General features: G+C 46.5%; 1 protein-coding gene and 1 pseudogene across 2 annotated transcripts in view; both read left to right on the forward strand.

Annotated features, from left to right (window-relative positions):
* Positions 1 to 543: 543 nt before the first annotated feature.
* Positions 544 to 10651, forward strand: LOC135968418 (cytochrome P450 2G1-like; annotated as a pseudogene).
* A 7669-nt stretch (positions 10652 to 18320) lies between these two features.
* Positions 18321 to 23730, forward strand: part of LOC123570245 (cytochrome P450 2F5-like) — a 30846-nt gene continuing 25436 nt past the window's right edge. For both annotated transcript variants that reach the window (XM_065535520.2, XM_065535521.2), the window contains exons 1-3: positions 18321 to 18427; positions 18775 to 18951; positions 19560 to 19698. In XM_065535520.2, coding sequence (XP_065391592.1) covers positions 18407 to 18427; positions 18775 to 18951; positions 19560 to 19698 — 337 coding nt within the window. In that variant the 5' untranslated portion in view covers positions 18321 to 18406. The remainder of the gene's footprint in view (positions 18428 to 18774; positions 18952 to 19559; positions 19699 to 23730) is intronic.

Raw genomic sequence — 23730 nt, forward strand, 5'->3', positions numbered from 1 at the left:
ACCACTTGTACCCAGATTGTCTGGATCCTAAAATCAATAGCCTAAAAAGAGAATAATCTGCCTCTTCACACCCCACCAAGAAATTCTGTTCAGTTCTGTTGAGCTGAGAGAGAAGAAGAGGCAGACTGGAAATATGAAGAAAGGGGAATGGCCCCAGAGGATTTCCAAGTGTGAATTCAATTTACCCTTATTCAGATGGGAGATTATAGGTTATATAACCACCCCCCATATAAAGCAATCTCTTCCCCGATGACATTCAAACCTGGAAAACTTGAATCCCAGGGTGTTCAGATTTCGGTATAAGCTGATCTCCCAGGACCTATTTAGGCAGGATCTGGTGCCCAGGACAGAACCTGTTGACCTGGCACCATGGAGCTGGGAGGGGCTGTCACCATCTTTCTGGCACTCTGCTTGTCTTGCCTGCTCGTCCTCATTGCCTGGAAATGAATGAATAAGGCAGGAAAGCTGCCCCCAGGTCCTACACCAATTCCTTTCCCGGGGAACCTGCTGCAAGTTCGAACTGACGCTACGTTTTAGTCTTTCATGAAGGTGAGTGTGTCTGTCTCCTCTAACAGGGCTTAGAGGAACTAATCCTGTAGCCAGATTCACATAGAACCTTATGCCTTCTAAAGATAGACTCTCAGAAGCACAGACTTTGCAAATCTTAGAATTCTGAAATTCCAGAATCCTGAAATGTTGGAAACACACATTCTCAGTGCATTGAAATAAGACTTTCATGATCTCAGGACTTTGGAATCACAGTACATTATATTTTTTAAACACAGGATTCTTTGACTCAGGTTGTCTTAGCGCTTTGAGACTTGGTATCATGACGTCTTCAGATTCTAGAAATTTAACATTTCAGAGAGAGAAGTATGAATCTTGGAATTTATCGAATCCAGGTCCATTATTTTATAGATGAGAACAGTAAGTCTTGTGGGGAGGGATGAGCTTTTGCCTAGGATGACAGAAGCCAAGACTTCCGTGCCTGTTTCCCAGTAGTCCTTCCAAGCCCAGATTTACTTTGATTCCTTAGTACCATGTTTATATCCCCTGGAAATCACCATCCTCTAAAATCCTATTGGCCTATATGTGGTACTCCAATCAGCCCCTCCTCTTGTGTTTTCCTTCACTCCAAGCTCAGGGAGAAATACGGCTCTTTGTTCACTGTGTACATGGGTCTCTGGCCTGTGGTGGTTTTATGTGGACATGAAGCAGTGAAGGAAGCCTTGATCAACCAAACGGATGAGTTCAATGGCCATGGAGAATGGACTTCAATAGAGCAAAACTTCCAAGGTCATGGTAGGTAGCAACAACAACAAAAACAATAAAACCAGAAATGACTGCAATGTACTCCCTCTATGCCAGGTTCTTTGGTAAGTAAGTACTCTACATGACTACTGCATTGACTCCCTTAGGAGAGCTGTAACATTATACTAATGTTGTCAATGAAAAGCTAAGACAGGCCAGGGGTGGTGGCTCACGCCTGTAATCCCAGCACTTTGGGAGGTTGAGGCGGGCAGATCACCTGAGGTCAGGAGTTCGAGACCAGCCTGGCCAACATGGTGAAACCCCATTTCTACTAAAAATTAAAAAAAATTAGCTGGGCATGGTGGTGCACGCCTGTAATCCCAGGTACTCAGGAGGCTGAGGCAGGAGAATCGCTTGAACCCTGGAGGCAGAGGTTATAGTGAGCTGAGATCGCACCATTGTACTCCAGCTTGGGCAACAAGAGTGAAACTCTGTCAAAAAAAGAAAAAAAAAGAAAAGAAAAGAAAAAGCTAAGATAAAGGTTAGATAATGTCACACAGTAAGTGGTATGATCATTTTATTTTGAGCCTATGCCATCTGACTCTAAACTGTTTTTTGTGTTATTTTCTGCTCTTATTTTTAATGGATTAGTGATATATACATATATATATATATATATATATATATATATATATATATATATATATTTTTTTTTTTTTTTTTTTTTTTTTTTTTTGAGACAGAGCTTCACTCTTGTTACCCAGGCTAGAGTGCAGTGGCATGATCTCGGCTCACCACAACCTCTGCCTCCTGGGTTCAAGCGATTCTCGTGCCTCAGCCTCACGAGTAGCTGGGATTACAGGCATGCACCACCACACTGGGATAATTTGTATTTTAAGTCGAGATGGGGTTTCTCCATGTTGGTCAGGCTGGTCTCGAACTTCCAACCTCAGGTGATCTGCCCGCCTCAGCCTCCCAAAATGCTGGGATTACAGGTGTGAGCCACCAAGCCCGGGGGATTAGTGATATTCTTTATGCACCCATAGCCAGCCCTCATAGCCCTCATAGCCAACCTTATTTCTCATCTTCCTATACTTACACACATACCTAACCCCATAGGTCTCTGCCTCCTTCACTTAGGTAGATCTCTTTCTCTCATGCATCCATCTCTAACTGCCTACATCCTTCAATTCCAAGCAGGCTCACCACATGCTGTCTGTCTGTCTGTCTGTCTATCTATCTATCTATCTATCTATCTATCTATCTATCTATGTATCTTTCTATTACCTTTTCTTCCTCTGTGCATTGATCCATATTCATCAGAAATTCCATTCATTATTCTTTCTATAAAAATCTTTCACTCTATTATCTATGTATTGGTCAATTAACTTTCTATTTATTCATCTATTTATCATTCCATCCATTCATTAATGCTTTCATCATTCATACATCTATCAATCTCTCTATTCACTCTCCAACCATCATTCACTCAGTTATTTTTTTATTCATCCAATTCCACCTCTCCTTCCTGTAAAAAACACTGTTTGATCTCCCCTATCACTCCTGCACTGATTCCCTTTTCCTCCACCTCAGTCTGGACTTTTTTTTTTTCCCCGAGGATCCTGCAGAGAGGGAACCTTACTCTCTTGATTGAGCCTTGAAGGTTGAGGATGGCTTCCTGGACAGCACAGTCTAGAGCTTTCATAATCTTTCCCCATCACTGTGTAGCACCGAGTGAACACAGCAAGGGGAGGGAGGCAGAAGCCTGAGACTGAGATCTTGGCAGGTGTAGCTCTGGCCAATGGAGAACGATGGAGGATTCTCCGACGCCTCTCCCTGACCATCTTTTGGGACTTCAGGATGGGAAAGAGGAGCATTGAGGAGCGAATTCAGGATGAGGCCAGCTACCTACTGGAGGAGTTCCGGAAGACCAAGGGTATGGGGGCCACAAGGGGGAGGGCCACTAGGTGACTGGGTGGTTATGGAGCTCTCAGTCATAAGAAAATGGGCTTTCGCGGGGGAAGCTCTGGAATGGAAGAAGAGGGAAAATATTAAGAATCCACTGAGATTTCTTCCGTATTAAGAGTTTACATGAGCTGGGCATGGTGGCACAGGCCTGTAGTGTCAGCCACTTGTGGGGCTGAGGCCGGAGGTTGCTTGAGTCCAGGAGTTCAAGGTTGCAGTGAGCTATGATCACGCCACTGCACTTCAGTATGGGAGACACAGTGAGACTGTGTCTCTTAAAACAACAACAACAACAAAACAGTTAACATGGAAGACCCTTAGAGACCACTTCTCTAGAAACTTTAATCAGTGGATCTCAGGGGGTCTGTGAGCTCTTGATATCCTATGCAGATTTTGGTGACATGTGACTTTGTGACTTTTCCTGAAGACAGGCTCAAATTTCATTACATTTGTCTATCTGTATTGTGGTAAAAAAATACATAACATAAAATTTACCATATTCAGCATTTTTAAGTGTCCAGTTCAGTACTGTTAAGTATATTCATGTTGTGAAAAAAATCTTTTGAACTTTTTTATCTTGCAAATCTGAAACTCTATACTCATTTCGTTGTGATTTTAAAAGAGTTCAGTCTCACCAAAAAATAAGGTCTAGAAACACTGGGGTTTATAGAGAAAAGATACAGAGGCTGAAAAAAACAAAAACAAAAACAAAAACAAAAAAACCAGAGAAAAATAGATAAGAGGTAGAAATAGAGACACATTTTCTCTACATCCGAGGCTCCTTGCCTGGTCTACATGAGTGATTAACAGGTCTATATAAACGTTTCAAATGCCCATGTACCCCAGACATTATTCATAAAATTGTGTATTTGTGAATATGTGCATTATTCTAGAGAAATTCTTCCCAGATCGACTGATCTTGTTTTACAGAAGGTGTAGGTGATGGCAAGGGAAGGATTTTGTTTTGTTTTGTTTTGAGACAGAGTCTTGCTCTTGTTGCCCAGGCTGGAGTGCAGTGGCATGATCTCAGCTCACTGCAACCTCCACCTCCCAGCTTCATGCGATTCTCCTGCCTCAGCCTCCTGAGTAGCTGGGATTACAGGCACCTGCCACCACGCCTGGCTAATTGTTGTATTTTTAGTAGAGATGGGTTTTCGCCATGTTGGCCAGGCTGCTCTCCAACTCCTGACCTCGTGATCTGCCCACCTCGGCCTCCTAAAGTGCTGGGATTACCAGGCATGAGCCGCCACGCCTGGCCGGGAAGGATTTTTTAAATTACCCAAATGGAATCATCGGTAGAGCTAAACAGAATTCAGGAACTTTTATAATGTGTCCCTTATTCCACTTTTCCCCAAATATGTGAGTCTCTAACATCAACACATTTAAGTAATAATAATAAAAAATAATGATTAAGCTCAACTAGGTTTTCTTGAGTGCTTACTGTATGCCAGGCTTTGTGTTAATTATTTTATGCAGATAATGATATTGAATCCTCATGAATCAGTGAAATAGTTCCCAAACCAATTTGCCGATTGGCCAATCTTGACCCAAAACACAAAAATGAAGTGGTTCACACATGCGATTAAGTAGTAGAGCTGGGACTCAGATGTATCACTGTGACTCCACACCCCATATTCATGACGATTACCTCCAACATAGACAATTTCCACTGCCCAGGTGCCCCCATCGACCCCACCTTCCTGCTGAGCTGCAGCGTTTCCAACGTCATCAGTTCTGTTGTCTTTGGAAGTCGCTTCGACTATGAGGACAAGCAGTTCCTGAATCTGCTGCAGTTGATCAATGAGAGTTTCACTGAGATGAGCACTCCCTGGGCGCAGGTGCCCACGCAGCCACCTCTCTGTCCTCGCACCAACCCCAGTTAACTAAGCACCTTCCTATACCCCACTTGATCCTCCCCACACCCCAGGGAAGTTAGTACAGTAGTTCCCCCTCATTGCTGGGGGATATGTTCAAGACCCCCAGTGGATGCCTCAAGCCATGGATAGTACCCAATTCTATAGATACTAAGTTTTTCTGATATATACATATCATGATAAAATTCAATGTATAAATTGAGTACAGTAAGAGACTGGCATTCATAAGTAATAAAATAGAACAATTATAACTATATTCTAACAACAGTTATGTGAATGTACTCTTTCTGTCTCAAAATATCTTATTATATGTAATATTTTTAGACTGCAGTTGACTGCACACATAACTGCAATGGTGGAAGGCAAAACCAAGGTGAAGGGGGAACTACTGTCTCAATAGGACCCAACTTCTGGGAAGCAAAAGGGCTTCACCTGATTCTTAGACCCAGCACTGGACTTTGAGCCCAGCTGTCCAACTCCAGACTCAGCCCATGCGGGCCCCTGGCACCCATCACTGACAAAGTCCTCTTGCCTATTCCCACAACTATATGACATGTACTCTGGAATCATGCAGTATTTGTCAGGAAGACACAATCGCGTCTACTACTTGATAGAAGAGCTCAAGGACTTCATTGCCTCCAGGGTCAAGATCAACGAAGCATCCTTTGACTCCCAAAACCCTCGGGACTTCTTTGACTGCTTTCTCATCAAGATGCACCAGGTATCTCCTCTTCTTCCACTGGTCCTTCCCTCTCATCTCCCCAACCTCTAGTCCCTGCAACTTTCCACCAATCTGCAAACATTGAGGGCAAAACAAAACAAAACAAAACATAATAAAACAAGCATTATTTCACAGCGTTTACTTTTATCTGTAGATGAATATAGAGACTAACCTTATATAGTGTTAACCTTCTGAATATAGTGTTAACCTTCTGAATTTGTATAGCGATATATCTCTATTTCTATATCTCTTTAGAAATTTAGAAGGTTAATACTTCCATATCATCATTTCTTAGAGTTTTATGCATTTGCATATTTATATTTTTATATTTTTGAATCTTTGCCCTTGGAAATTTAAATTCTATATCCTACTGTCCCTACATGTTCAAAACTTACAAGGCATCCTACATTCTTCTCCTCCCATCCTCCCTGTTGTTCACTCCATCCCATCCACCCTGGCTTCTGCCTTGCTGTTCCTCTAACACACCAGGCACGTTCCTGCCACAGGACCTTTGTTCTGACTGTGTCCTCTCTCAGACACGTTTGGTTTACCCACCTCCTGTCTCCATATACGATAGACAATAAAGCCAATGAGAAAACAACACAATAGGCCAGGCGCCGTGGCTCAGTCCTGTAATCCCAGCACTTTGGGAGGCCGAGGTGGGTGTATCAACTGAGATCAGAAGTTTGAGAGCAGCCTGGCCAACATTTTATATTTTTTTATATTATTTTTCTTTTTTTTTTTTTTGAGACAGAGTCTTTCTCTGTTGCCCAGGCTGCGGTGCAGTGGCGTGATCTCAGCTCACGCAACCTCTGCCTCCTGGGTTCAAGCGATTCTCCTGCCTCAGCCTCCTGAGTAGCTGGGATTACAGGCGTGTGTCACCACACCCAGCTAATTTTGTATTTTTAGTAGAGACAGGCCTTCACCATGTTGGCCAGGCTGGTCTCAAACTCTTGACCTCAGGTAATCCACCCGCCTTGGCCTCCCAAAATGCTGGGATTACAGGTGTGAGCCACTGCGCCCAGCCTCACATCTTTTTTTTTTCTAACTCCAATTCTCCTGCCTCTCTCTCATGCAGACACACAATATTCTATTGAGGGCCAATCTCGACAACCCAGGCTAATCTTTTCATCTCTAGATTCTTAATTTACTGGCATTTTCAAAGTCTCTCTTGTCTTTTTGTTACCCTTATATACACAGCCTTCCAGGCATTAGGTTTTAGGGACTTGGAGGTGATTATCTTTGATGGCCATTATTGAGCCAACCACCCTGCCAAAGTTAAATAGAATCCGTCTCCAATAAATTATGATCTGGTCCATTTGAGTAACTTTAGTAATGAGAAACTCATTACTTGTTTAAGGAAAGTTCCCAATTTTGGCCCCTCTCCTTAATAATACAATTCAAAACAAGCCAAAGGATTTCTCCTGGTGCAGATGAGAGACACTAACACACTTCCACTCAAACGTTTCTAGTCTTAGCTCCGTTGTCTGAGTTATCTTTCATGGGTCTAAATAATCAGGCTGGGTGCGGTGGCTCACACCTGTAATCCCAGCACTTTGGGAAGGCAGAGATGGGCAAATTGCTTGAGGCCAGGACTTCAAGACCAGCCTGGCCAACATGGTGAAACCCTGTCTCTACTAAAAATGCAAAAATTAGCCAGGTGTGGTAGTGCACACCTGTAATCCCAGCTACTTGGGAGGCTGACACACCAGAATCATTTGATCCCAGGAGGCAGAGGTTGCAGTGAGGCAAGATTGCACCACTACACTCCAGCCTGGGGGACAGAGCGAGACTCCATCTTGAAAAAAAAAAAAAAAAAAAGAAAATCAAATATTTATTGGATGCTTCTATGTGCCAAGCACTGTCCTAGTTCCTTGTACACCAGATTTATGTAATGTTTACAACTCTATGACCTTGTCCAACCATCACACTCATTTTGAAGATGATGAAACCCAAGTTCAGAAGGTGAAGTCACTCATCCCTAAAATGCAAAGAGGAGTAACTCCACCAGTGGTGATCTTAATCAGTCACGTAACCACTTGCCATTTGTGTCGATCCTGTCCTAGTCACCCAGCATGCCTCTTTCCCATTCTGTAAAATACCCATGTATGAAAACCAAGCTGGGACCATGGTTTTTTGATGCTTTTAAGTAAAGACCAATTGTCCTGGCAGCGTTCCAGACTCCAAGCTGCCTGTTTCCCGATGTCTGACGAATAATTGAGCACCACCAGTGTGTCAGTTGTTAAGTTAAAGAAGTGACAAAACAGGCGAGGTGCCTTGACTCATGCCTGTGATCCCAGCACTTTGGGAGGCCGAGGTGGGTGGATCATGAGGTCAGGAGTTCGAGACCAGCTTGACCAACATGGTAAAACTCCATCTGTATTACAAATACAAAAATTAGCCGGGCGGATGGCAGGTGCCTGTAATCCCAGTTACTCAGGAGGCTGAGGCAGGAGAATCACTTGAACCTGGAAGGTGGCGGTTGCAGTGAGCCGAGATCGTGCCATTGCACTCCAGCCTGGGTGACAGGCTGTCCAAAAAAAAAAAAGAAAAAATAAAAGAAGCAACCAAACATGCATGGCTTGCATCTGACACCTCTTTCTGCTGGAGCTTGGAATGCATGATTTGCCCCGGCTTCCCTAACAAAAACACCCTTTTATTTGTGTGTGTGCCATTCTCCGCTATATTTTCTGGCCCCTTCCAGCTAAGATCCACAAAGAGATTAACCAGGTGATTGGACCACACCAGCTTCCAAGTGTGGATGACCGGGTCAAGATGCCCTACACAGATGCCGTCATCCATGAAATACAGAGATACAGAGACTGGTAGATATCGTGCCCATGGGTGTCCCCCACAACGTCATCCGGGACATTCAGTTTCGAGGTCACCTTCTGCCCGAGGTGGCGTAGCCCCCTCATTGCCTCCCTTCCACTGCACTCGTCTCTCCCCCTGGTTCCCTACTCCTGTAGCCCAACACTGATTTCTCCTAACTGCCCCCATTTTCACCCCAGGGCACAGACGTATTTCCCCTGCCTGGCTCTGTCCTCAAAGACCCCAAATACTTCCGCTAGCCAGAAGCCTTCTATCCCCAGCACTTTCCGGATGAGCTGGGCCGCTTCAAGAAGAATGGAGCCTTTGTGCCTTTTTCCTCTGGTAGGTTTCTCTGGTCTGACTCCCCCCAGGCATGTGCTAAATCCACCCCTCAGCCACTGGTCTGTATTTGAGGTCAAAGTCATAATGTGAATTTGAAGGTTATATCTTAGAACCATAAAGTTTTAGAATCCCAGAATTAGTAAATATTGGAACGATTATCCCTGATAATTAGAAAAAAAGTTAGGATGGCAATAGCACTAAACAGGGCATAAACCAACTGGCTGTTAAGAAGAAAATAAGATATATTTTCTATGTTTCCAGGCAGATAGCCTCTGAACCTTTGCCATTGATCTACAAAAGCAGCCATAGACAATATGTAAATGAATGAGCATGTGTGTGAGCCTGAAAAACTGTTTACGGACAATGAAATTTGAATTTTGTTTTATCTTCATTATCACAAAAAAGTCTTTTTTCCCCAACCATTTTAAAATGCCAAAAGCATTCCTAGTTTGCAGGCTATATGAACACAAGCAGCAGGGCAAATTTGCCCAACAGACAGTCATTTGCCTACTCATGGCAAAAAATCTTTATGCAGCAACATTTTAAGTATATATTGGTGGGGCACAATGGCTCACACCTGTAATCCCAGCACTTTGGGAGGCCAAGACAGGTAGAGCACTTGAGGCCAGGAGTTCGAGACCAGCCTGGCCAACATGGTGAAACCCTATCGCTACTAGAAATACAAAAATTAGCCAGGCATGGTGGCCTGCGTCTCTAATCCCAGCTACTCGGGAGGCTGAGGCACAAAAATCACTTGAACCCGGGAGATGAGGTTGCAGTGAACCGAGATCATGCCACTGCACTCCAGCCTGGGAGACAGAGTGAGACCCCGTCTCAAACAAACAAAAAACAACAACAAAAGTGTATGTTGTTTGGATCCTGGAGTCAGGGCAGCGGTTGGGAACCTGGACTCCACTCCACCTTTTAGAAATGGTGAGGCCTTGGGTGAATCACTTCAGCCGCCGTCTGTGAAACAGGGATTCATCCTTCCAAACCATTGGAAGAGCGGCTTACAAACAGTAGGTGTTATTAACGGTGAGTTTTCACTTTTTTTCTCACCAGTGTCTGGCACGTAATAGGCATTTGACAAACCCTTGAGGAACTGAAATGAACACAACCTTGAAACTCATGGATCCTATAGAACCATTCCCTCTTGGAATGGGATGGAATCAGAGCCATCCGAGAAGTAGCAGGTCCTAGCTGAGCCTAACTATAGACACCCACTAAGCCTGTGTAACACCCCTTTATAAAGCAGGCACAGTCATGAGTCCTGAGGTGCTGATGAGGCAGCTGAGGCTCAGTGGGGTGGTCAGTCCAGACACCCCCGACACCCCATGACCTGTGCAGGTGCGACCCTTCCTTCTGTCCTCCCCTGTGCCTGCAGAAAAGCGCGTCTGCCTGGGCGAGGCCATGGCCCGCATGGAACTCTTTCTCTACTTCACCTCCATCCTGCAGAACTTCTCTCCACGCTCGCTGGTGCCGCCCGCGGACATCGATGTCACCCCCAAGCTCTCAGGCTTTGGTAACATCCCTCTGACTATGAACTCTGCCTCGTGGCCGCTGAGTGCCACCTGTGGGGTGAAGCGGTGAAGAACGCAGCTCCACCAATGACACGGAGGTAGACCATTCATAACAGACATCAGCCATTTGCATTGTTGGAGCAGGGTCCTGTTAACCAGGTTGTGCCAGAATCACGGGGGAGGCACAGAGAGGAACTTAGGGGATGATCCAGAGGAGCGGGCAGTGAGCACTCAGTGGGCTTGGGACGGGAGTGACTGACCAATCACTACAGACATTTTCAGTATTTTAATAGCCAGTGAGACTCAGCTGATTCCTGTCAGCTGAATATTGCCCTGTCTCTGGACAGCAAGGCACGTCTCAGGGTCCTGGGATCTGGGACAGGTGGAGACATTGCACCAGGCTCAGGGGAGTTTTGAGGGTCTGCGGACCTCCTCTTCCCTCCCCCTCCAGCCTTACCCTCCACCTCTGGGTGCTTCGTGAGCAGCAGGAAGCCGTAGCGCAGGGTGGTGCTGACGGTCTCGGTGCCCGCAATGAAGAGGTTCAGCGCGGTCAGCACCAGGTTCTTCAAGTAGAACTCCGTGTTTGGGTTCTTCTCCTCCTGCAGGGAGAGGGGGCTTTAGACCAGTCTCACCCCTCTTGCCCGTAAGGCGTGCCACCACATCTGGCTAATGTTTTAAAAAATTTGTTGAAAAGACCGCCTCCTGCCACGTTGCCCAGGCTGGTCTCAAACTCCTGGGCTCCAGCAATCCTCCTTCCTCAGCCCCACAAAGTGCTGGGATTTCAGGTGTGAGCCATTGCTCACAGCCCAGATTATTATTTATTTATTTATTTTTTGAGATGGAATCTTGCTATGTCACCCAGGCTAATAGTGTAGTGGCGTGATCTCGGCTCACTACAGCCTCCACCTCCTTAGTTCAAGAGATTCTCCTGCCTCAGCCTTCCAAGTAGCTGGGATTACAGGCGTGCACCACCATGTCTGGCTAATTTTTGTATTTTTAGTAGAGATGGGCTTTCACCACGTTGGCTAGGTTGGTCTCGAACTCCTGAACTCAAGTGATCCGTCCTTCTCAGCCTCCCGAAGTGCTGGGATTACAGGTGTGAGCCACTGTGTCTGGCCGAGGCCCAGATTAAAATGTTAAAAAAAAATGCTCTTAACGCAGATTCACCTGAGGTTAACATTTTAACCCACTCCCAGTGTGATTTGTTCTATTCTATCAATCAATCATCTATCTATCTTACTGTGTTTTATGCTACTATAACAAAATACTACAGACTAGGTAACTTATTTATTTGTTTGAGATGGAGTTTCACTCTTGTTGCCCAGACTGGAGTGCAAATGGCATGATCTTGGCTCACTGCAACCTTCGCCTCCCGGGTTCAAGTGATTCTCCTGCCTCAGCCTCCAGAGTAGCTGGGATTACAGGCACCTGCCACCACGCCTGGCTAATTTTTGTATTTTTAATAGAGACAGGGTTTCACCATGTTGACGAGGCTGGTCTTGAACACCTGACCTCAAGTGATCTGCCCACCTCAGTCTCCCAAAGTGCCAGGATTACAGGAGTGAGCCATAGCACCTGGTCTACTTACAAATAATAGAAATTTATTTCCCACAGTTCTGGAGACTGGGAGTCCAAGATCGAGGAGCTGGTAGGTTCGGTGCCCGGTGAGGATCAGGTTTCTCCTTTCAAGATGGCATCGTGTTGTTGGATCCTCCAGAGGGGAGAAACCTTGTGTCCTCACATGGGTGGAAGGCAGAAGACCAAGAGAGGTGAAGTTCATCCATCAGGCCCTTTTGTAGGGTACCTAATCCCATTCATGATGGTGGAACCCTCCTGACCCAATCACCTGTCATAGGCCACACATCCCAATACTGTTGCATTGAGGATTACATTCCAACATGGATAAAAAACATTCAAACCATAACAGTATCTATTCAGTACTTTTTCTGAACCACTTAGGGTAAATTACATACAACATAGCTTTTACCTGTAAATACTTTGGAGTGTATTTCCTAAGAATAGGGACATTTTCTGATATAACTGCAGCTATATATATATATTTATCAGCTATAGTAAATTTAATGCTGATGATGCAATACTTTCATCCGTAAGGTTTATACTCCACCTGTTGGTTTGAGAAGTAGTTTGACAACTTTGAAATGAAATGGCAGTTTCTTTGTTGCCTGAGTGACGCCACGCTTAAGACTCACTCATGGTTGGGCGTGGTGGCTTATGCCTGTAATCCCAGCACTTTGGGAGGCTGAGGCAGGAGGATTGCTTGAGGCCAGGAGTTTGAGACCAGCCTATGCAACACAGTGAAACCCTGTCTTTACCAAAAACAGAAACAAAACAAAATAAAACATAAAAGAAAATCACATCTAAGTTTCCAGAGGCATCACAACAGTTAAAGGCAAGGGCCCTGGAACCAGGGAGCTGGGCTTTTGATCCTGGCTCTGAATCCCATCAGAAAAGTGACCTTGATTAAGTTATGTGATCTCATCATGCCTCAGTTTCCCCAGTGGTAAAATGGGGATAATTTTAGAGATGCGTGGTGAAAACATTTATAGGTGAATTGATGCAAGCTCTGGACTTTGCTTCAAAATAATCCCAATTTTGGGGGGTGCAGGGAGGGGGATTGTCGGGAGCATAGATGAAACAAGATTGGCCATGAGTTGATCATTGTTGAAGCTGGATGATGAATATATTCTTACATCTACTCTAGTGTATGTTTGAAATAATCCACAGATAAAACAGTTTTTTCAAAGAAAAGTAAAACTGAAGGACATGAATAGACAATTCTCAAAAGAAGATATTCAAATGGTCAACAAACCTATGAAAAAATGCTCGACATCACTCATTATCAGGGAAATGCAAATTAAAAACACAGTGAGATATCACTTTACTCCTGCAAGAATGATCATAATTAAAAAATCAAAACATACAGATGTTGGCCGTGGATGTGGTGAGAAGCGGACTTTTACACGTCCGGCGGGAATGTAAACTAGTACAATCACTATGGAAAACAGTATGGTGATTCCTTAAAGAACTAAAAATAGAACTATCATTTGATCTAGCAATCCCACTACTGGGTATCTACCCAAAGGAAAATGAGTTGTTATATGAAAAAGACACTTGCATGCACATGTTTATAGCAGGACAATTTGCAGTTGCAAAAATATGGAACAAATCTAAATGCCCATTGACCAGCCAGTGGATAAAGAAAATGTAGTACCAGGCGTAGTGGCTCCTTCACGCCTGTAATCCCAGCACTTAGCGAGGCCGAGGCGGACAGATCATGAGGTCAAGAGATCGAGACCATCCTGGCTAACATGCTGAAACCCCGTCTCGACTAAAAATACAAAAAATTGCTGGGCTTGGTGGTGCACGCCTGTAGGCTGAGGGAGGAGAATCGCTTGAGCCTGGGAGGTGGAGGTTGCAGGGAGCCGAGATCGCACCACTACACTCCAGCCTGGTGACAGAGTGAGACTTCTTCTAAAACAAAAACAAAAACAAACAAACAAACAAACAAACAAACAAAATTGTGTATTCACCAAGGAATACTGCTCAGCTACTCAGCCATAAAAAGGAACAAAATAATGACATTTGCAGCAAGCTGGATGGAGGTGGAGACCATTATTGTAAGTGAAGTAACTCAGAAATGGAAAATCAAATATCGAATATTCTCACTTATAAGTGGGAGCTAAGCTATGAGGGTGCAAAGGCATAAGAATGTTCTAATGGACTTTGGGGACTCAGAGGGGAAGGGTGGGAGGGGAGTGAGGGATAAAAGACTACACATTAGGTATAGTGTAAACTCCTCAGGTGACGGGTGCACCAAAATCTCAGAAATCAGCCCTAAAGAAATTATCCATGTAACCAAAAACCACCTGTTCCCCCAAAAATATTGAAATAAGAAAAGAAAAATGGGTGAAAAGTGGAAGGGGTGCCGATTACAACTTACGTGCCTTAGCGGGTTGTTAAGAGGAGGGATTAAGTAATTTAAATTAAATCGGCCGGGCGCGGCGGCTCACGCCTGTCATCCCAGCGCTTTGGGAGGCTGAGGCCGGAGGATCACGAGGTCAGGAGCTTGAGAGCAGCCTGTCCAACATAGTGAAACGCCATCTCTACTAAAAAAATCACAAAACATTAGCTGGGCGTGGTGGCAGGCCCCTGTAATCCCAGCTACTTGGGAGGCTGAGGCAGGAGAATCCTTTGAACCCTGAAGGCGAAAGTTGAGCCGAGACCATGCCACAGCACTCCAGCCTGGTCGAAGAGTGGGACTCCGTCTCAAAGAAGAAGAAGAAGAAGAAGAAGAAGAAGAAAAAAATCTAAGTAAAGCACTTAGAATAATGACTGGCACATAGTAAATGCTGTGTGAGTTGCTGTTCTTCCAGGCCAGAAGCGGCGCAATGTTACCACCAGGTGGCGCTGTATTCTCCCTGCTCCACAGGTTACTCAGGCTCAGAGTCCTGGGGGGCATCACAACAGCCCTGAATTTGAATCCTGCTCTGCCACTGCCTGGTTGAGACTTTTACTACCTGCCTAGCTGAGACATTTACTAGCTCTAGGCCTTATTTTATTCATCTCATTACTTTTCTTCTTTTTTTTGAGACAGAGTTTCACTCTGTCGCCCAGGCTGGAGTGCAGTGGCATAATCTCGGCTCAACTTTCGCCTTCAGGGTTCAAAGGATTCTCCTGCCTCAGCCTCCCGGGTAGCTGGGATTACAGGTGCCTGCCCCACGTCTGGCTAATTTTTGTGTTTTCAGTAGAGACGGGGTTTCACCATGTTGGCCAGGCTGGTCTTGAACTCCTGACCTCCTGTGATCCACCCACCTCGGCCTCCAATGTGCTGGGATTACAAGCGTGAGCCAACACACCGGGCAGAAAGCTGGTTTTCTTGAGAGATGATGAAGACTTGAGGCCACGTCAATCATACCTGAGTTAGAATTCCAGTTCCAGCACCTACAATCTATATTTCCTTTGATAAATTACTTAACCAATCTGCCCTTCAGTTTCCTCCTTTATCAAATGAGTATTTTAACAAAATCTCTATATAACATACAGCAATCACGATAGATACACCATGAGGATTCAATATGATACTGTAGGAAATCCTTTAATGCAAGGCTTGGCACCAAAAGCAACTCCTATCAACCTTAAAATATTAAGACTAATATTAAACTAATACTTGAGGGCTTGTTATGTGTCAGGCACATAACACCATGAATTCTCATAGTAACACCATGAGACAGATAATACTGTCATGATCCCCATATTATGGAAGAGGGAACTGAGGCTCAAGGAGATATTACTTGTGGAAAGTCACACATTTGGGATTTAAAAAAAGGCATCCTGTCTCCAGAGCCCGTATTACTCACCATTATGCTAGACTGGACTCCCTCACCCTCCTAACCCATCTTGTGTGCCCCAAATTCAAGTTTCTTCTGGGTGCAAGGTCTTTGAACAGCCAGAGGTCTTCCATCCCTTCCATCTTCTCTACTGGAGTGGATGACTCAAGAAGTAGAAAATAGGCCAGGCGCGGTTGCTCACACCTGTTATCCCAGCACTTTGGTCTGGGGTCAGCGTTCAGGCGGAAGCAAGGCTTGGGGTTCAGGTTGTCCATTTTCATTTTCTCAGAATATTTACTGACCTGTTGTCAGCTGATATTTTGAGATATCCAAGCCCTGGCCCATTCCCGCACCAGATAAGTCCAAAAGCTAGGCTAGGATAGCATGTTCAGTCTCTCCTTCTATCACCACATCACCTTTTCTTTCTTTGTTTCTTTCTTTCTTTCGTTTGTTCATTCTTTTTTTTTGCCAGGATCTCACTCTGGCACCCAGGCTGCAGTGCAGTGGCATGGTCTGGGCTCACTGCAGCCTCGACCTCCTGAGCTTAACTGATTCTCTCACCTTAGCTTCCCAAGTAGCTGGGAATACAGGCATGTGCCACCACATTCAGCTCCTTCTTTTTAATTTTTTTATAGAGAGGGTAGAGAGGGAGTCTTGCTATGTTGTCCAGGCTAGTCTCAAACTCCAGGGCTCAAGCAGTCCTCCTACCTCGGCCTCCCAATATATTCTGGGATTACAGGTGTGAGCCACCGCACCCAGCCTACATTACCTTTTCTTACTCGGTCCCTCCTGCCTCCCTCTAAAAAGGATCCCTGTGATTACATTAGGCCCAGCCAGATAGTCTGGAGCAAACTTCTTATCTCAGAATCCTCAACTTAATCCCATCTGCAAGGTCCTTTTTACCACGTAAGGTAACAAATTCACAGGTTGTAAGCATAAGGACATGGACATCTTTGGGGGCCATCACAACCCGCCACGACACCATGATCTGTAACAGCCTCGCACTGGGTCAGGCCCTTCACTGACTCCCAGTCACACACTCACTAACTCCTTATAGTAGCTCCATGATGAGAGAAGTGCCATCAGACCCATTTTACAGATGAGAAAACTGAGGCTCAGAGAAAGGAAGTCAGTTTGCCAAGTCACACCAAGACTAAGAGACCAATGAGGATTCAAACCGCGTCCATCTAACTCCAGATCTGGTTTTCTGGGCTGTGCTATTGCGTCCTGGGTGCTGTGTTGAAATGTGTTGTTTCGGCTGGGCATGGTGGCTCATGCCTGTAATCCTAGCACTTTGGGAGGCCAAGGTGGTGGATCACTTGAGCTCAGGAATTCGAAACCAGCCTTGGCAACATGGTGAAACCCTGTCTCTACAAAAAATACAAAAACTAGGCCTGGCACGGTGGCTCATGCGTGTAATCTTAGCACTTTGGGAAGCCGAGGCGGGCGGATCACTTGAGGTCAGGAGTTCGAGACTAGCCTGGACAACATGGTGAAACCCCATCTCTACTAAAAATACCAGAAAAAAAAAAAAAAATTAGCCAGGTGTGATCTCAGCTCCTTGCGGGGGCTGAAGCAGGAGAATCACTTGAACCCAGGAGGCAGAGGTTGCAGTGAACCGAGATCCTGCCACTGCACTCCAGCATGGGCGGCGGAGCAAGATTTCATCTCAAAAAAAAAAAAAAAAAAACCCAGAAAGAAAGAAATGTGCTGTTCGGTATTTACTATGGTCTGTTCAGCTGTTGGACGGCCAGATGCTAGGTGTTGTGTTATTTCTGGGTGAGATTGTAGAGTTGTCAGGCGCTGCATGTGGTTTTGCGTTGTGTCATCTGCTGGCTGCCTACATTGTTGCATTGCTGCATAGTGTGTCCTTTGTTCTGCTGCCTTGATTGTACGTGTTGTGATGTCACATCGTGTGTTGGGTGCTGTCTGCTGGGTTGCTGTGTACTAGTGTGTGTTGTGTGGCAGGATTATGGAGCTGTATGCTGGCATGATGTGTTGGTGTGTGGTTACTGTGTCTTGGGATGTTTCCGGGCTGGTTGTTAGGTCACCGAGTGTCCTGTGTTGGCATCTACTGTGATCCTATTCGCTGGGTGTTCTGTTGCCCTGTGTTGTTGTGTTCCGTGATGCCTGATGATTGCCTTGTGCTATGTTGCGTGCTGTGTGTTGTGTTGCCAAGAATAGCCGGTTCTGTGGTGGGTATTGTTGCTGTGGATGTGCTGCAGGAAGTTGTGGGTTCTGTGCTGTCTGTGGCATTGACACATGCTTTTGGGGTGTTGTTAAGCAGCATGTTGTGACCATGTGCCTGTGCTCTGCACCGCAAGACACGTTGCCATGGTTGAGTCGGATGTTGTGCAAATTAATGGTGTTGCTGCATGAGGTCTGGTGTGCTGCACATCGCGTCTTCCTGATCCATTCCATTCCCCACCCTCAGGCGAGCCCTTTGACCCCACGTTTGTGCTGAGTCACTCAGTGTCCAACATTATCTGTTCCGTGCTCTTCGCCAGCTGCTTCCACTGCGATGATGAGCGTCTGCTCACCAGTATCCGCCTTATCAATGACAACTTCCAAATCATGAGCAGCCCCTGGGGCGAGGTCAGCCAAGTGAGTCCAGCTGGGACGGGGTGTGGGTTCCGCAGGACCTAGGAATGGAGAGGAAACAGTGGGCGGGGAAAGGGCTGCGAATGGCCCTCCCAGGGCCCGCCCCTCCCATCTGACCCCGCCCAGAGTTACACGGCCACGCCCACTCCCCTCCCATGAGCATTTATGACCGCCATTCCCTCCTTCCCACTCCCCCTCAGCCCCAACCCCAACGCCGGCCTCTCCAGAACCTGGCTACCCTTCGAGACCCAGTCCCTGCCTACCTCATCCACACAGAACCCGTTCGCCCCTGAACACCCTTCGTCCTCCTCCAAAACCCTCCCACTCTGTCTGGTCCCCAGTTGTACAACATCTTCCCGAGCCTCCTGGACTGGGTGCCCGGGCCGCACCAACGCATCTTCCAGAACTTCAAGCGCCTGAGAGACCTCATCGCCCACAGCGTCCACGACCACCAGGCCTCTCTAGACCCCAGATTTCCCCGGGACTTCATCGACTGCTTCCTCACCAAGACGGCAGAGGTAATCCCTACCTGGAAATCCCACCTCTAGTCTGACCTGAAATTCTCCTGCTGCCCCGGCCTCAAACCCACAGGGACCCCAGATGGGGCAAGGTTGGGGGACCTTCTCCCTGGAGAAGCTGAAGCATCTGGCCCAGCTGGGCTGGAGCCAGGAGCCACTCGCAGCCACCTCCAATTACAGCTCATTAAGAAGTCATCAAAGGAGGTGGGGCGGGGCGGGGCGGGGGAGGGCGCGGGAGGGCGCAGTTGCTCACCCTTGTAATCCCAGCACTTTGGGCGGCCGAGGCAGGAGGATGGCTTGAGTCCAGGAGTTCGAGACCAGCCTGGACAATATAGTAAGACCCAGTCTCTACAATACATACATACATACATAAAACATATTTTTTAAAAAACAAAAAACAAGAAGTCATTCAAGCTCTATCTAAGAAGTTAATTGTAGGCCCTGCAGCTGAGATTTTCCCAGCCCTGCCCTTCTGCGTTCCCCAGCTCTCCTAGGGAAAGAAAGTTAAACCCAGCTGGGACTGAATGGGCCCCCAGCAGCAGTCCTACTGGTCTAGAGGGAAGGGGTCTCCATCCCTGGCTCACATCCCCACCCCTCCACCCCGGCAGGAGGAGGACCCGCTGAGCCACTTCCGCATGGATACCCTGCTGATGACCACACATAACCTGCTCTTTGGCGGCACCGAGACTGTGGGCACCACGCTGCGCCACGCCTTCCTGGCACTCATGAAGTACCCGAAAGTTCAAGGTGAGGCCCACCCACACAGCAGCGCGGAGGTGCCCATGTGTTCCAGCCTCCCCCCAGAGCAGGGAGCCACTGCCCCGCCTCCCAGGTCTGAGATAGCCTCCTGCTGACCCCAGGAGTCCAAGCCAAACCCACAAACCCACACGGAGGCCGATCCCACCCACACAGACCATGAGGTCCACGCAGCCTGCCCGAATCCCGACCCACAGCCCACCCGCTTAGTTGTTTTTTTTTTTTTTTTTTTTGAGAGGGAGTCTCGCTCTGTCGCCCAGGCTGGAGTGCAGTGGCCGGATCTCAGCTCACTGCAAGCTCCGCCTCCCGGGTTCACGCCATTCTCCTGCCTCAGCCTCCCGAGTAGCTGGGACTACAGGCGCCCGCCACCTCGCCCGGCTAGCTTTTTGTATTTTTTAGTAGAGACGGGGTTTCACCGTGTTAGCCAGGATGGTCTCGATCTCCTTACCTTGTGATCCGCCCGTCTCAGCCTCCCAAAGTGCTGGGATTACAGGCTTGAGCCACCGCGCCCGGCTTTTGTTTTGTTTTTTTGGAGATGGAGTCTGGCTCTGTCACCCAGGCTGGAGTGCAGTGGTGTGATCTCGGTCGGCTCACTGCAATCTCTGCCTCCCGAGTTCAAGGGATTCTCCTGCCTCAGCCTCTCAAGTAGCTGGGATTACAGGTGCACAGCACCACATCCAGCTAATTTTTGTATTTTCAGTAGAGACAGGGTTTCACCAAGTTGGCCAGGCTGGTCTCGAACTCCTGGCCTCAAGTGATCCACTCGCCTCAGTTTCCCAAAGTGCTGGGATTACAGGCGTGAGCCACTGAACCCAGCTCTGCTTAGTTTTTTGTTTGTTTTTGAGACAGAGTCACTCTGTCGCCCAGGCTGGAGTACAATGGTGCAATCACAGCTCACTGCAGCCCCTTGGGCTCAAGAGATCTTCCCACCTCAGCCTTATCAATAGCTGGGAGGACAGGCGTGCACCACCACACTCAATACACTCAGCTAACTTTTTATTTTTTGTAGAGACAGGGTCTTGCTGTGTTGTCCTGGTGGGTCTCCAACTCCTGGGCTCAAGCAATCCTCTCACCTCGGCCTCCCAAAGTGCTGGGGTTACAGGTGTCAGCCACCGTTCCCCACCTCCACCCACTTGGTCTTGCCTTGTTCCAACCGTGTCCACCACTGCATACGTCCACCTCCGGCTCCAGAACCCAGCTAACAGTCTTCCCAGAGCCCCAGCCACACACCTGCCAGGGAACCCTACCTCTCCCACACAGCCTGGCCCCCACACACAGCTCTGTCTGCTATTCCACCTCCCCAAGCTCTACCCTGGCTAATTCTTTTTTTTAATTTTTCCTTTTTTTTTTTTTTTTTTTATGACGGAGTCTCGCTGTGTTGCCCAGGCTGGAGTGCAGTGGCCCGATCCCGGCTCACTGCAACCTCCGCCTCCCAAGTAGCTGGGACTATAGGTGTGCGCCACCATGCCCAGCTAATTTTTTTATTTTGTTTTAGAGACGGGGTTTCACCATGTTGCCCAGGCTTGTCTCTGACGGGGGCCAGCCCCTCCACACCTGTGGGTATTTTTCGTCAGGCGGGACGAGAGGCAGAGAAAAGAAATAAGGCACAGAGACAAAGTATAGAGAAAGAACAGTGGGCCCAGGGGACTGGCACTCAGCATACGGAGGATCCGCACCGGCCCCAGTCTCTTGAGTTCCCTCAGTATTTATTGATTACTATTTTCACTATCTCGGCTAAAGGAATGCGGCAACAGAACAGGGTGATAGTGGGGAAAAGGTCAGCAGGAAAACATGTGAGCAAAGGAATCTGGGTTACATATAAATTCAAGGAAAGGTACTGTGCCCGGATGTGTGCCTAAGCCAGGTTTATGCTTCTCTCCATCCAGACGTCTCAGTGTAGCAAAGAGTAACCGAGCAGCATTGCCGCCAGCATATCGCCTCCAGCCACAGGGCGGTTTTCTCCTATCTCAGAATAGAATGAATGTATGATCAGGTTTTACACCGAGACATTCTGTTCCCAGGGATATGCAGGAGTCAGAGGCCTTCCTCTTATCTCAACCGCAAGAGGCTTCCTCAGCACAAACCCTTCATGTGTGTCAGGCTGGGGGACGGTCAGGTCTTTCCCTTCCCACGAGGCCATATCTCAGGCTGTCTCAGTGGGGGGAACCTTGGACAATACCCGGCTTTCTTGGGCAGAGGTCCCTGTGGCTTTCCGCAGTGCATTGTGCCCTGGTTAATCGAGAAAGGAGAATGGCGATGACTTTACCAAGCATACTGCCTGTAAACATATTGTTAACAAGGCACATCCTGCACAGCCCTAGATCCCTTAAACCTTGATTCCATACAGCACGTGTTTCTGTGAGCACAGGGTTGGAGTTAAAGTTACAGATCAACAGCATCTCAAGGCAAAACAATTTTCTTAGTACAGATCAAAATGGAACTTCTTATGTCTTCCTTTTCTACATAGACACAGTAACAGTCTGATCTCTCTTTCTTTTCTCTACATATCCCCCTTTTCTTTTTGACAAAACCGCCATCGTCATTATGGCCCTTTCTCGCTGGTCACTGTCTCTTCGGAGCTGCTGGATACACCTGTAGACTAACAATAGACAGAACAGGCATACAAGGATTAATATGAAATTTACAATAGTGGAACTTCTAATGATTTTAACCCAACTGACCGGGGTAAGATTGGCAAGGCCATCAGCAGCATTCACGATTGCCTCAGTTCCTGGCACCACATTTAAATGGGCTTTTGATGCCTCAAAAATGTGTTCTTTTAATTTTGAAAAGTCTAAAGTAAGATTATCTTTTCCTTGTACGTGGTGTCTAACCATGTCCCGGTAATGCTCAGACTCATTATAGGCTTGGGGTGTAATACAAAAATCTGACGTATTCCAGTCACACTGTAACTGAAAATGATGTTCCAAGCTCATGAGCCTATCTCTCATCCAAATGACAGTTTGTCTAAGATCATTAATTTGGTTTGCCAATTTTTGATCTATTTGGGTCTGAGATTTTCACAATTTTGAGAAATTCTTTGGCCAATCATGGACAGATTTTGCAGTTTGAACAGAGGATTGTAAAGCAATTCCAGCACCTGCAGCAATAGCTGTGACTGCAATAAGGCCCATAATCACTGAAATCAAAGTAAAAATGAATCTTTTGGATCAAGTTAGAATTCCTTTTAATACTTCCATTAAAATATGGATGAATGGCGAGGCCTCCCACGGTTGGTCCATGGACACAGGATCCACACGCCCTCTCTTGCTCTCACTAGTAGAATATGGTGCTGCCAATTAAAAGTCGAATCAATGCAAGGAAAAAATCTACAATTTTCACAGGTTATAGTTTGGGAATCTGGTTTGATAACTATGTTTCCTACAACTAGCATATAAGGGGGTTTTATACAACTTTGCAAAGAAATTGTCAGACTGGAATTTAGGTTGATAGTATAATATGGCTTATAATCTCTTGTTCCTGTGGCTTGATTTCCAGACCAAATTCTAATGTGGTGCAAGGCCGCAGTAAACTTCCGTAATTCTGGATGTTCAGGACCAGTAACAGGACTAACTAACTTTGGTCGAGGTGATGAAATTCCCTTTTCACCCCATTTCCATGGATAGGGTGATTCTAACCTTCTATAAATCTGGTTCAGTGTTTCAGTTAAATCACTATCATAGGCCGGATTAATGGGCAAGATGGCTGGGGCCTGTGAATATGAGTGAGTCTGGCCCATACAATTATGATATAATTGGCCTCGAGGGGCCCAGTCTCTACTAGTTCCGAGTTCATTGTTTTGTAGTACCACCGCAGTATCAGCCACATATTCTTCCCAAACTGAGACTTCTGGGCTTTTTGGTTCTTCGGGAATTTCCTTGGGGCAAGGCTTCCCCTTAAGCCTAGGTTTTAATGATCTTTGATAAGAAGGGTCCTGTAAATCATTTATTTGTGGCCCGAGTGACATTCCACTTACCATGTGATAAGTAAATCTACTGGTGGCACTGACAGTAGTTATTTTTA

The sequence above is a fragment of the Macaca fascicularis genome, chromosome 19 (genome assembly GCF_037993035.2).
Source record: "Macaca fascicularis isolate 582-1 chromosome 19, T2T-MFA8v1.1".
NCBI lineage: Eukaryota > Metazoa > Chordata > Mammalia > Primates > Cercopithecidae > Macaca > Macaca fascicularis.